Below are 15,221 nucleotides of genomic sequence, written 5' to 3' on the forward strand. Positions count from 1 at the left end.
TACCCCGCTAATAAACACCAGTCTTTGATTAACTTAATAACTGTTTGACTGGATTTGTGTTGTACCAGAAAATACTGTTCTTGAAATGAAATGATTTGTATGGGTGTGGGTTTCTGCATGTGTCAAAGTGAAAATGATTAAATTCAGTGCCTTTCTAAATGCGAAAAAATGTTGCATATAATTTTTTTCTATATGTATGTATATATACATACACATATATTTGCACATATATATATATATTTGCATACACACTTAGACTGAAATACATGTAGCAACTAAAATAGGTTAAATAACTGATAACTGCTAGGATATAAAATAAGCATGCTATGTCTAAACACATTTTAAACTTAATCCATCATAAAATGAAAAGTATAAATGTTTAATCTTTCCTGCTTTTACATGGTAGTGTGAAATGCTTCCAAATTCTTTTATTTCCTGAGTTTCAGGAGATGACATTATTTAAGGGCCTTCTTCATATAAGCAGTCCTATAGAGACTAATGGAGCACCTCTTTGAATAAGGCGGCCATAATGGGTCACATAATGGTTTCTTGGACGAGGTCCTTTCTTAAATATAGTGGGGGGAAAGAGAGGGAGGAACATTAACATGAGCGCTTCATCTCTTTTGGGTGGTTTGTTTTTTTTTGGTCTGCTTATGATGTTCAGGGTCTAGTCTGGGCTGAAGCCAACAGGCATGTGAATGTGAAAGCCTGGGAAAGCAGTTTGCAAAAAATGCCATCAATTTAGGTGATGCAAATGAGAAGGGTGTAATGGTGAGTGAAAACATTGGTGCCTCTGTGATCCTGAACTTTCACTGAGAAAATATCTGCATTGATACCCACCCCTCATTTAGGTGAAAGGCTACAATATGCTTTGCATGGGATCTCTTACTGTATAGCAAACCAGTAGGAGGGAACTGCAGACTGAAACAATGTCTTTCACACCTAATCTGGATTCTCATTAAGAAGATGCAAAATGGGTGGTTAGACCCTTGGTCTGAAGAAGCAGCAGGGATTCTCACATAGCACACTGAAGTCACTTGTAGTCTCTCTTCTGGCTAGGCAGGGAGAATGCCATTAGAAAAGTATATTTTTTCAGGGTCACATACAGGTTGGATTTTGGGCAACCAAGGCACAGGATGTAGTTCCCCACAGGGAAAAACTGTCTACTGGTAAATAACGTTATTTTTCATTCGTTAGTTTGACTTTGCAGTAATGCTTGTTTTGTATGTGACAATAAAGTAGCAGCATTGGCCTAATGCAGTGACAGGGAGAGCAGCTGTGGAATGAAAGCATGCCCATGTTAATGAAGGAGTGATACTTGAGATCAGGCACTTCCTGCTTAATTGCCTGTAGCTACCTGCCAGCCTGATCCTAAGTCCTTAACCAGCAGATACTCCAAATAACCTCCAGGTACCACTTGGGTAATTTAAACACCTAGGTGCGCTGTGAGAGGAACAAGGTCAATGGAAGGTCTCCTTGGGTCAGGAGTGCAGAGTTGGCTGTAAGAAAAAACAGGTTCTTGCGTGGAGGCAAATTCTGTCTTATCAAGAGGCCTACCAAATTTGGACAGTCCACAACACACACTAACTTTACTGCTGCCACCATTATTATTAACATTTTAGATCAAAACCCCCCCAAAACTGGTTGTTGTCATATTTGGTACAATACAGGAAGTCAGAGAAAAAGCTATTATACAGCAATTTTTTTAACCACTAAGACACATTTAATATCTAGTGTGACATCATGAGAAACTAAATGTATGTTTGGAGCTGGGTTTTATTTTTTTTTTGTTTAATGCTTCCAAAAAGCTTTGCTACTGAAACATATACATGATGTGGAAGGTATGCTTATAATTTTGCTGTAGTAAAGACAACATACAGTATGCCCCATAGGTACCGTAAAAATGCTAACTAAAGAATGCAGCTGCAAAGTTCTATTGCATAAGAAAGCCTTTTTGTTTGTTTGTTTAAACTTTAAATAAGCAAGTTTATTAAAATATTCTAAGACACTTACTTTACCCTAGTTACTGGCAAGCTCTAGTAAAAGCCACAGTCTGTCACTAGTATTTTTTTCTTTTTTTTTTCTTTTTTTTTTCTTTTTTTTGTTAATTTTATAAAAATTTGGTGTGAGCTCTGATGGATCATTTACAATTTATTAACAGGATGGTTGTCTTGATACAGTTAGGAGTTTTCTTTTACTTTACATGCTCACAGAATTAAAAAAAAAAAAAAAAAGGATTCCTAGTCATATATAATGAACACCCTTGATTTTTCATGTTTGCAAACGAGTGTGGTTAATTTCACACACACAAAGAAATGCTCGTGCTACTTTTATTTGGAAACGGTGGGTGTGTGTGTGTACACGTGTATGTATGTGTGTATATATATACGTGTGTGTGTGTGTGTGTGTGTGTGTGTGTGTGTGTATACACACACACACACACACACACATATATATTCAAACCAAACTATATATATGAACACATTTATATGATAGGGGATCTATTTTCCTCTCTGGGAGCTGCACAGAGTTTGAGAGAGAATGGACCTCTGTGGTCGGGGAGCTGGAAGAGGATGGATCGGGGCTTCTGAGCAATGCCAATACACTTGTTAGTCTCAGTCCTTCTGACATGTAGACATCTACCTGCCTGATTGCCCCCGCAGCGCTGGCACGAGCTGTTTACATTTCCTCAACTGATGCCATCAAGTATTTATCTACAGGAACAGAAAATGCCTAGTTTAAGCCTCCTCTACAATCAGGCTCAGAGTGCCCTAATATTCTTTGACTTATAATATGTTAGCACCAGCTGACTGCTTTATGCTCTTATAAATGAGAGCCTCCCTGATCTTCCAGCACTGTTGCCACTGGGGCCCGGAGGGAAGAGATGCTGGGGTTGTATCATCAGTTCCACCTGGGGCTAAAGGAAAGAAATCTCAATCAGAAATGCAGACTTGGGAATCTGCACCTCTTGTTTGCTGAACCTGAAGTACAAGAAGTGACATTGTGGAGCACTCGATAGACTTTATTTGGTGCCACTCAAGCGGGCTCTTTTAACAATACAGTTGCAGTAGGTTCTCTCCTTTTTTGTTGCACCATTGTATAAACAGCACATACAATGGGTTTAGCTAGAACAGGATGGTTAGCATCACTCATCTGTGCCTGGGTTGCTCTATCCTTGCCCTCTTAGAACTTCAGATGGATGTCATATAAAAGCTAAACCTATTGTATATCTCTTCTCTCTCTCTATAAATATATATATATACATACACTCATACATATACAAATACTAACCCACAGACAAAATATTTTTTGAACAGTTGAATAGCAACAAGTCAACAGATAGAAAAAAAATGGAGTCATTCAGTATTCTGCTCCGAGAAGGTCAAGTTTAGATATTATGGTCTTTTAACATTCAGTGAAAATTCTCATAAACCTTGCATCTTGCAAGAGGAATCCATTAATAAACGAATGTAAGGGTAGAGGCTGTCAAACACTGACGTACAGTCGGGCAGACTAAGTGAGGTGGCAAATTAAACTGAATCTGGAGCAACTGAGGCCTAGTAGTGAAGAACAGTAACTGTAAACTGCAATCTTCGGATCTGACGCTTTCCTTTTCTTGTTGCCACGGCAACTCGGTAGGACAGCTTCAAATGTCAGGAGTTCTTACAGACCTAAATGATGGGAAATGTGTGTGATTATTACCGAGCAGATCACAGTATCCTTTAACATTTTTTTTTCCAAGAGGGGTGGGGGGGAACCCCCCCCCCCCAGCATCAATTTACTGACTGAGTGCATGTACACTGTTGAGCAAGTCAAGATAAATCACTCTGGTTTGGAAGCAATTATTATGAAGGCATAAACTGACACGATGAAGCCCCCCAAATGCCACTTAGGGCATTCAAAGACCTACAACAGTGCGGTTGGAGAGAGGCCCATCTTCCACCTCACTCGTTTTCATCTGTACAACAGCAGAGTAAAAAAAAAAAAAGGAAACCCTGAAAATCCTCCCTGTCCTTCCCCTCCCCTCCCTTGCCATGCATTGAACAGCGCAGGGAACAAGGCACATTGGTCAAGGATATACATGGTTTTTAATCGCAATGCTTTGCGGGCGCTCTGGATTAAGAGAGCTGCAGCATCCATATTCACGTTGGTTGCCAAGACGTGGAGGAGAACGAGGCACGCCTCTTGTCCTTCCTGTGCTAGCCCGGTTTTAAAACCATTTGCAAGCGTTGCACCTGGAAGCATGACTCTGCCCTCCTTGACGTGGTAAGAGACTTGAGTGCGGATGACCTAAAGCGGCACAGGGGGATTACAATCTTCTGTGAAGCCCATTGAGCCCAACAGAAATCTTCTCACTGACTTCAGTTGGACATCAGCAGGTGGTAAGTACTGTGTTTAAACCAACAAAAAGGATACAGGTCATAGCTCATGCAGCTCAGCTGCCTGGGGATCAGCATACAGCTTCTTTTGAGGTGGTTTCATCAAGGCAAGGCTCCCAACCTGTTGGACCCAGCTCTACAGATCTGCCTATGTAGAGATCACTGCAGGCCCAGGGACACGAAGATAACCTTCAAACACGCACATCCAAGCAGCTGTGTGTTTAAGGGATGTGCTCAATCTTTATTACATTTCTGTTCTGCCATGATCAAATATTTATAATTTTGTCACTTGACTATAAATACACACAGCATGTGCTGGGACACAGTAGATGTCGTAGAGATGCTGGATTCCTGTTTCTGTTTGCTTATTTTTAATTATTTGTTTTCCCTTTCAGGCAAATGCAGTTAAATATCAATGGTGATATTAAGTGGGCTTGGTTCGGACTAAATGCTTATTTGTTGTTGTTATTTTTGCCTTGTTCAAATCAACTTTAATGTTAAATTTTCTAAAATTAGGGAATTGCATCTCTGGGGTGCACAGCACAGCAAAGACACGTCAGTATGCTGTAATATCCCATCCTCCTCTGTGGACAGTCTGCTCAACGCAACTTCCACTCATCTGATAAAGGCAAGTAGAGAAAAAGAAGCAGTCTATTGAGAGGCTTTGAAAGGCTTAAAGCCTCATGAGCTGAAGGACAGAGTACAGTCACTTGCAACATTTTTCTTGCTATTGTATCCACCTTCCCCTGACACGTTTTCTGGTCCATGTAGAAACCACCTAATTCTTGTCCTTGTTCTTTCTAAATTTTGAGATCACTGTGATATTTGCAAAGCCTTCACTGACATCTGAATGCATGCTATTATTTCAGTCATTAATGGGCTGGAATGCAATTGATGCATAACAAATGACAATGCTACATATCAACATATCCCAAAACGGAGGATACAACACATCCTCAAGATTCAACAAGGACAAGTGCAAAGTCCTGCCCTTGGGATGGAATAATTGCATGCACAAATACAGATTGGAGAATGAGTGGCTAGGCTTCAGTACTGCAGAAAATGATCTGGGAGTTGCAATGAACCATAAGCTATATATAAACCAACAGGATGCTCTTGTAAAAAAAGAAAAGCAACAGCATACTGGGTTGTATTAATAGGAGTGTCACTTGCAAATCAAGGGAACTGATTCTTTCATTCTGGCAATATTGGTGAGGCTTCATCTGGAGTAGAGAGTCCAGATTTGGTACTCATTCTTCAAGAAGGATGTGCTCTATTAGGAAAGAGGCCAGCACATAGTAATAACAATGATTAGGGGCCTGGAAGCAAGACTTAGGAGGGAAGCTGAAAGCGCTGAGTTATTTAGCCTGGATAGGAGAAGACTGAGGGAGGATTTGATAACAGTCTTCAAATACCTGAAGGGCAGTTATAAAAAGGATGGAGATGGGCTTTTCTCCATGGCCATAGGGGACAGGACTAGGAGCAATGGCCTCAAGCTGTGCAAGAGGAAATTTAGGTTGGAGATTATGACTGTAAGGGTGGTCAAGTATTGGATCAGGCAACCTAGAGAAGTTGTGGACTCTCTATCCTTGAAAATGTTCAAGAGTAGATTGGACAGACAGCTGGCTGGGATTGTTTAGTTAGGAATGATCCTGTCTTGAGCAAAGGGCTGGACTGGATGACCCCATGAGGTCCCTTTCAGCCCTTCTTTCCTACGATTCATTTAAACAATGGACTTTTAATGAGCAAAGGATGACATCACTGAAACTAGAACATTGCTTAAATGGTAGAGTTAATGTCACCCCAATTTCAAATGACAGTAAAACTCAGGATACTTTGGAAGGGGTCCAGGAAGAGTTGTATAAAAGACAGACTGGAATCACAACAGTCTGATCATGATTTGAACTTGGGCGCTCCCCCTGCATGATCACCAAGGTTGAGCAGTATTTGGATGAGGGTGTCTAATTTAAGCCAATCTCTGCTAAACACTGTCACTTCCTGCAATGGTGAAAAATAAATGTTAAGGACTTTGAGTTTATTGCTTACCTGAAAGACAGCATCTCCAGTGGCAATGTCTCTACCACCATTGAGGGACATTTGTTTAAACCTGATTCAGAGGAAATAGTGCTGTCTTTTGAGTCAGCAGAGCTGCTCTGGTGAACAAGAAATAGAGGCTATCTAAAATGGACTAATCATTTATTACAAATAGTTTGTTCAGCTTCCTAGTTTGAACATGATTTGCTTCTATTAATTTCATAGACACTGAAAGCTGCCATACCCGTAATGCAATACCAGCATGCTTTTGTCTCTCCAATCCCTACCCTTGATCCCACTTGCCTCTCCAACTACCACCCTAATGCTTTTCCCTTTTCATCAATATGTTTGTTGACTGCACTTCTTTGCTTTTTCATCCTAAACCCATTCCACCCCAGCTTCTTCCCCTTGCACCCCGCTGAAACTGTTCTAACTAAACATCTCCAAAGGCCTCTTCTTCTTGAACTGGCAGTCACCTATGGCCCAAGCCAGTGTATCAAGGACCTTTGAACTTTGTACTGTCTTGGCCTCTGTGACTCTGTCTTCTCCTGGTTCCTCTTCACTACCTGCATCAACACCCGTTGAATATGTGCTTTGGGTGATCTTCCCATCCACTCCACTTCCTGTGAGGATACTGTAGGTCTTTGGTTTTGATACCCTTCTTTCTCCCTTTAATTTGTGTAATCTCATCTATAAACACAAATTCCAAGTGCAATTCCTATGCTGAGGAGTCACAGATCTACTTCTCCATTTCAGACCTGTTTCCTTCTGTCCAAATTAAAATCTTGACCTGTCTCTCTCCCATCTCCTGTTATACACACATAGTTTTTAACAAACTTTAAGAAGCCCTCTCCCCCCAGCAGCTGTTCATCTAAACTGTAGTAATACAGACAGATTAGCTTCTATACGTATTGGTCTTCTTGAGGGGGAAAAAGAAGTTCGTATTTTTAGTAACAGAAAGCTGCCAGAATTTCCAGTGGCAGTCAAGACTATTCTTTTGAGAGCCAGGTAGTATATCAAATGAAACACTAACAATAAAGCAACAAAGAAAATCCCATAGGGTCTAGGGATAATACAAATGATGTACTGATTCCTTCTCCTGGATTTCGAAGTGGCCAGAAACTGCTGATGGGACTATTTTCTTTTTTATCTTTTCTCAGCCTGTCCACTTTCCTGTTCAGCTCAGACCTACTTCTATTATAAAAGCCCTGTAGCCATGTTCAAGTGTAGGTATGCAGCACCAGAACTCTCTTATTCTGAGCCCTGATGGTTACAGTGGTGAACACTCTTATTGAATTAATTTGGTCTCCTTTTCCTCACGGGAATTGCCCAAGACCTGCTTTCAATTTTTATGAACATACTCATTGTTTCAAAATGTTGTGCCAAATAATTTTCTATGAATACCACTCTTCTTTGTGGATCGAGCATGGGTGCTCAGTAATTGAACTGTGTTGGTTACTTCTGGGTGCACACAAATGTCATGATATTGCTTCTGCTCTCTGATTGGATTAAACCGCACCTGAAATTTAGCATGAACATCAGGATTTGCCAGTTCAAAAAAAGCTTTCTATATATATTGTTAAATAGTCACGTAATCTGTGTTATTCTTTGAAAACACTCTGGCTACTCCATTCAGTGAGGGGGGCGGGAATATCTGAAGAAATAAAGAACAGCTGAAGTAATGTGCAGAGTGCTTAGGGTCTACTGCCACCGTTCCCACCCCAGGGTCTTTGCAGCGGCCCCCCACTTGGCCAGCAGTGCCATGGCACTGACCCTCATGGCTGCAGGGAGGGCTCCTGCTTCCCGTACTGCCTCTCCACTGCCTCCATGTGCAAATTTGCTCCTCAGGGTGGGGGGAGAGGAAGTTGCCTGGAGCCCAGCACAGACCAGTGCCCACAGCAAGAGCCGCGGGAGAGGGAGAGAGAGGGCAGGAGGGCGTGTTTAGGAGCTGAGTACCTCCATGGCTCTGCAGGCACTCACCCTGCTGCATGCCTCAGCCCCCACCATGCTCCATCTCAGGCTGCAGTCCTGGGAGTTGGAGCTGCTGCTACTGGAGCTGGTGCCTCCCGCTGGGGGGAGGGAGCAGACGAGAGAAGGTCGCAGGCCAGACAGAATCACTTGGCAGGCCGGATCCAGCCCACAGCATGTGTTTTGCCTACCCCTGGGCTACGCTGTCAATGAAGTACTTCCCACCCCTTGAATTCATTTGAGCAATTCTAAATTTAAATAATCCGACTCCTCAAATGATCTGTTTTATCTTGGAATTCGAATTCTCCCACTGGTCTCAGCTCTGTTTCCCGTATGCAATACTGTTTGAACGGGATAAGGTTTGATGGGTTTTGTTTTTTTCTTTTTGTTTTCCTTTCTTTTATCCTTGGGGTTAGGCACAAACCTCAAATTTGGATCCGCCGTTCTGCCAAACTGTGAAATCGAAGTGCTCAATCTTACCAAAGAGAGCCTTTACATTGAGGTCAAGGACTTTAGACCCAGCCCTAATTTATTCCAAAGAGCATGTATCACTTGTAGTGTGAAACCAGCAAGCTGCCTAAAGAGGCACTTGTTGTTTAGAAATACTGCAAAAAATAAGGTGAAAATGTGCATGGTGCCGGTTCATGCTATTAAGTGCATTAGGAAAATGGCACGCTGCAAGATCTGGTCTTGATGGGTTTAATCCTGAATACTCATGCTTGCTGTGCCTAATAATTCCTTTCTTTTCTTTGAAGCAGATGTGCAGTACAGCTCTGTTCATCTGTACTGCTTTTCTCTCATCACCCGGGAGGAATTTTACTATGTGCTCTTCAACGTTTGTTTTTGATCTACCTAGAGCAGGCAAGGAGCCATCATGCAGCAGCAGGGAAGTAATGGATGTAAGAAGCATCTTTCTTTGTCTTTCACTGGGGTATCAGGATGTCTCATATGGCTCAGTAAGAGCCCAGGGTCCTTCTGCTTCTATCCCACTGGATGGCAAATTGCCCTAAAAGAGCTGCTGGCCATCCCCTATGGAAGCAGGATGCAAAAGTGGCCTAAAGTAATCCCATAATGAAAGGGAAAAGGGATTAGTACACTGGTCTCTGATCACTTCTTGCCAAGGAGTGTTCTGTTGGAGACTGTTCCACCCAGTGAAACTTAGTTCCTTGGGCTTCCTTCATTGGCTCAACTGGAACTATACTGGGCCCCTCACAGTACCGTAACTGGGTGGGTACCAGCCCAGAGTGCCAACTAAGTGGGGGCACCAGTATGGCCCCCTGCCCTGAGAAGTCTTTGCTATACCAGGTGCAGTGGGGTCATGGGAGCCAGGCAGGCACAGCAGTAGCAGCAGCCACCTAAGCATGAAGAGCTTGGCAGGTAAGACTCCTTCCCCTTCACTCCTCTACCTCCAGCGGTCAGTAGGCCTGTGCAAAGCGGCTAGTATTCACTTTGTATGCAGACTCAGCCGATCTGGGGGACAGTGATTCAATTTGGCTATTCGAATCACTGTCCCGAATCGATTCGGCTGAATCTCTGAATTGCAAAGGCCCAACCCCCTCCCACTCTCCCAGCCCTGGCAATGGCTGCCCTGCTGCCCCAGCTCCTGGCACTTTGGGTGGAAAAAAAAAGCCCTGACTCACCAGGTGCTGCTGGGCAGTGGGATGATGCCCGTTGCCCCCCATTACCCCACGCTACATGGGGGGCTCTGCACGTGCCCCTTGACCACCACCCCTGCTCTCCCAGCCTTTCTACCCCAGCTCCAGCCCTTTAAGAAAAAAATTAACCAAAAAACCCTGGGCTCACCAGTTTCTGCCTGGCGGGAGGCAATCCCTGATGCACCCCACCACATGGGGGTTCTTCCACAAGCCCCACAAAGCCCCGAGGCTGCTGCAGGAGCTGGCAAGTCCCTTGGTTTTATTGGGGTTTTTTCCTTAAAGGGCCAGAGCTGGGATGGGTGGGGCAGCCATGGGGGGGTCATGCAGACCCCCCACATAGAGTGGGACAGTGGTGGGCAGCGGGGATCGCCCCCTTCCCCCCCCGGCCTGGCAGCACCCGGTGAGTCAGGGCTTTTTTTTAAAGCACCGGGAGCTGGGGCGGGCAGGGCAGCCATGGGGGTGGGCTGAGGGAGCAGGCAGGGGATGGGAACATCCCCCCATGGTCCCCTCCCCCTTCCTTCAGCCCCCCTCCTCTGCCCTCTACTTACCAGCACGGAGTCCGGCTCCAGCTCCCTGCTGCAGGGGGCAGAGACTGCCCGAATCATCAAAGCTCTCCGAATTTTTTCCAAAGATTCAGGGAACTTCGAATCGGTTCGGACCTTTTTATTGGTCCCCTGATTCAATTCAGATTTGGAGATTCAGCCACCAAATCTGGCTGAATCTCCTCCGAATTGAATCAGCACCCAAAGCTTTGCACAGCCCTAGCAGCCAGCACAATCCTTGCCCCCTCCTCCTCCCTGCCCCAAGCACAGAATGCGCTTGCTACACCTCCGGCCCCTCATAGCCCATATTAAAGACTATTTATTAGCACAATGCAGATGGAGTACATCCTTGCCTTTCCTCTGTTACGCTTCCCTTTCTTTATCAGAAGGGCCGTGTTCTCTGTCCTCTGAAAACTTTTTTTCCCCACTAAAGTTAAAGGCAAAATCTGTCTACTGGATATCTGTCAGGTTCGTTTTCTTCTAAAAGTACAAAGGAAATCTTGTTTGTTTCCTGAATTACTGTCATTATGGCTGACAGCCTCAAGATAAGAAAGTAGTGCCCCATTGTCGCAGACAGATGGGGTCTTCAAGCATTAATGCCCAGGTTCTGTGAGAAGAACATTACCGGCCTCTGAACAAGAAAACAGACTAACCTTTGGGTCTTTTGTCTGGATATAATGGGATAATTTCATAGGGGCACTGGTCTGATACACAGTGTGGTTGGGCTATTCAAATACCTTGGCAATGAGCATGGTGAAAGAACCTGTATCAGAAAGGACTCTAAATAGACCAGATCAATTTTAACTCCCTCAGAGGTCATACAAGGTGAAGATACTTGGCAGCTCAAAAGAAATTAAGGAGATGGCAAATATCACAGGCCTGGGACGTAAGTCATTGTCCAATCATAGAGTTCGGTATAATGAATAGTTTTAAATATAACTGAGTTACAAAAAGGGACGAGCCATCTTCAAAGGGCCAGTGTAATTGTCTGTGCTATGAGCGGCTTCAATAGCAATAGCCACCTGCTTATTTCAGTGAGCTAATCTCATGTTAGCTCTTCATCCTGGATTTATATCAATGAAACAAATTGAACACTCCTGTCATTCTTGCATTCCAGTGTTTCAGCTAACTCGCTTAACCAAAAGGCACATAACAGTAGCCTAATTCCTTATGGAGCCCATCCAAATCCAAAAATCACATTCAGGCATTAAAAAGAGGGCCTGGCTTTCTAACATGCTTAATAATATGCAGCTCCCCTTCACCACAAGACGTTGGTGCTCCTGACCTTATAGCTCATTACTTTGCAATCTTAACAGTCCCTGAGTATTTATGATGCAATTAATTACCTCGCAGTTTTAAAGAAATGGAACGTGTCAACTAAATTTCCTCGTGTACAGCCATTAATGCAAACATCCCCTGAATGCATTATTCCCGGCAAGAGGTAAAGGTCATGGCAGTGTGGCAGGCTAGTAGCACGAAGTCTACATTCGACTTCATTCCTCTGGGGACTTCCTGGTGCCTGTGTTTTGAGCTTGCCCTTGGTGCACAAGCAGACTTCCTCCAAGATGCACACTTGGACTAATTCTAATGCAACACAAAGCAAGAAATTTAAAAATAGTGGATGATCAGAGTTCCCTCTATTTACACTCTACTTCCGTCACAGGAAAATCTTCCAGTACTCCCTCATAGGAAAGACTGAACTAATCTTTGCAAAATTAAAAGCCTACATGGGCTTTATTGAAACCTCAGTACTCTTGAAGATGTACCCAGGAAATAGCATACTAGATCAGAACCACAGTCTGATTAGGAAGCAAATCAGCATTCAGATCCTCAGTATACCCAATTAATTATGTAAGTATTGCTGTAACCTTTATTTGGAACTGCCACATCCCACAATGGCTTTCAAATAAATTGTTTAATCACCCGTGTCTCAGGACGTGTGATTTAAAAAATTTACTGGATTTGTTCTCTTGGAGCTTCATCCAAATTCTACTGATGCCTTGCTGGTGACTTCAATGTGACTTGTATCATTCCCTTGGAAATTACTAGTATTTCTTTTGTGCCTTTGTAAAATTATCTTTTAATAGCTTCTCCCTCCTGAGACTTAGTTCAAATCCCAGTGGAGCAAGATACAGTCTAAGCTTTGCTGCAGGTGTCAAAAGATACAGCTTCCCAATCTTAGGCAAACTGGCATTTCCTTCTCTTGAGGAAAAAGGGAACTTTATCCACAGAACTCCCACTAGACTCGAAAAGCTGAAACATCTGTCCCAGTTAGTGTGTTTGCATATTTCAGCAATTTAACAAAAAAAAAAAGAAGCTTTTTTGGGGCATCAATAGTAGCAGAAGGCACGGAGACGGGGGAGAATTTAGTGATCTTGCTGAATAGCTGTCATTGTACAAGGCTTTAAAAGAAAATAACTTTCCCCAGGTAAATGTTCATGTCATGACTGTATATGTAGTTCCCATTCCCTTTAGCAAAATGATTTCAAGCTTCTTAATGATAAGACGACAAGAGAAATTGCATATGCCAGAGGTAAATCTATAGCAAACCTACCCAAAGCTCCAGTAAACTCTTGCACATCAATGTCAATATTTAGCTTCATTAACTAAAATGACAGCACATGCTCTGCAGTTGGCTGACACCAACTTTGGCATGGAAGTAGAGAAACATGCCCGTTCAGGCTAATCAACTTCCAAAGGACATACAAGTTGCCCAGGCAAAAATAATCCTCAGAAGGCAGTCTCTCTTTGGTAAAATCAGCCTCATTTAAAGATGTTTTCTTTCATGCTGCTAAATAGGTTATTGCAAAAGCTATATCGATCGAATCTCCCATTAGCTTAAGGCCGATTTATAACAACTGATCTGATGATGTGTCCCTCCTCTTTGACTCTTGTCAAGTGCCTGCTTCCTTGCTGTAAAGCGTGCATGTGAGAGAGCGACAGACAGAGAGATGCATCTTTTGAGACCAATGTGCACCAAACCTAGGGAAAGAGTAATGATGCTTGCTTTGTGAGTCAGGAACATTTAAATGTTGATTGCTGTCGATTACCCAGTACTCAGTGAGAGTCTATGTCAACCTAAAAAAAGCAACATCCAATAACACTCCCGTTTGTTGCTTGTTTGGAGCATCTTAACCATTAGAATAGCATGCCTGGACTAAAGCAGCAAAGATGTTCTTGGACTGAAGCTACTTTTAATTAAAGAATTAATATTCCTAATTGAGCCATCTCTTGCTATAGCAATGCCACCTGAATATTGATAGGCAGGCAGCAGATAAAAAGCTGCAGTCTGTTGAAATATTAGCAGAGGGAGAGAGGTTGAATGACCAGCCAAAAACATTTTTAAAAAACCCGACTGTTTGAAATGTAAAAGAATTCTCCCATGAACTGAGCTATTAAATCGAACTCAATGCCTTAAAATATTAAGTAAAACAGACAAGTAAATGTTTGAAATAGTCAGACTGAATACATCTCTTAATTTTTCACAGGTATGGTACTAAAATAAGTGAAATTCATCAAGGGTAACAGCCCGGCAGACTTTTAAAACAATGTAGAATTGCTTAAAGCAGTCTGATCTCATCCTCCAAAGCTCTGCAGCACAGTTTGCTAGCAGCCTTGCAAAAGTAGAACATGAACATAATTAGAGCAGGGACATTTAAATCTCTAGGTAAACTGTTTCCCAACTTGAAATATTGAGAATCCCTAAAAATGTGTTAGTAAGCCACAAGGGCAAAGTCAGCAGCCATGGAAGGAAATGAAATCAATTAGAAATTCACCACATTTGGCTGGCTGGATGCTAAGTGATGTCAAAATCACTCTTAATTTCAATCAAAATTTTCCAAAGGATCATTTTTACAGGTCTCCAGTATGTGCACATGTAATCCATGTCGCCTGCATACAAGTCAACTGCATGTGCACTTAAAGACTTCACATGTGGGCCTGAAAGTTTCAAAGCCTTCAAACACTTCTCCAGATATTACATTATTCTTGCCCAAACAGGGAATAGAAATGATACCAGGTGACCTTTGTGACCAATTTAAATCAACCAGCTCTTCTTGAATGTCTGTTAGCACATACTGCCCACTGACAGCAAGTTGTCTGCCACCAAGGGGTGGACAAAGCAGGGTTTTTACTGTGTACGGCTGGCCCTGAGAGCAGGACTGGGTAGCAGTATAGACATACCCAGTGATGCTCATAGAAATTATCAGATGACTTGCCACAGAGATCTGTGGCAGATATGGGACTTGAATACTGGGCTCTCTAGTCCCCAGTCTGGGGTTTTAATCACAAAAGCAGCCTAATCTTGGGTCAGTCAAAGGGGAATAATACAAAGCCGTTATTGTTCTCACACATACAAGCGCATCTTTGCCATTTAAAATTCAAATGTTATTAGTATGTCCATTTTATACCATGGCTCTGTCAAGCGCGTGGAGCTCTTCCTGACTGCTGCAACCATCAGAAGAGAATTTTGTCTGTACCGTATTCATATCTTCATTGCCCATGAAATACATGTTTGTTTCTGGCAAATTTGTGACAGTGGAATATTTGGTCTCTATGCCTTCCATGGACTGCAAAGAATAGGGACAGATCTTTGTTCCTTTTGGGGGGGGGGGGGGGGGACTGGCCTGTAAAAACTAAAAAGA

At 42.9% G+C, this 15,221-nt stretch overlaps 1 protein-coding gene across 1 annotated transcript in view; it reads right to left on the minus strand.

Moving 5' to 3' along the window:
- Window positions 1-2,769: 2,769 nt before the first annotated feature.
- The window catches only part of CDH13 (cadherin 13), a 948,741-nt gene continuing 936,289 nt past the window's right edge, over window positions 2,770-15,221 (minus strand). Inside the window, exon 14 of the mRNA XM_019505469.1 lies at window positions 2,770-3,671. Within this exon, the coding sequence (XP_019361014.1) occupies window positions 3,664-3,671 (8 nt within the window). The 3' untranslated portion in view covers window positions 2,770-3,663. The remainder of the gene's footprint in view (window positions 3,672-15,221) is intronic.

The sequence above is a fragment of the Gavialis gangeticus genome, unplaced genomic scaffold (genome assembly GCF_001723915.1).
Source record: "Gavialis gangeticus isolate Ggan-Ray unplaced genomic scaffold, GavGan_comp1, whole genome shotgun sequence".
NCBI lineage: Eukaryota > Metazoa > Chordata > Crocodylia > Gavialidae > Gavialis > Gavialis gangeticus.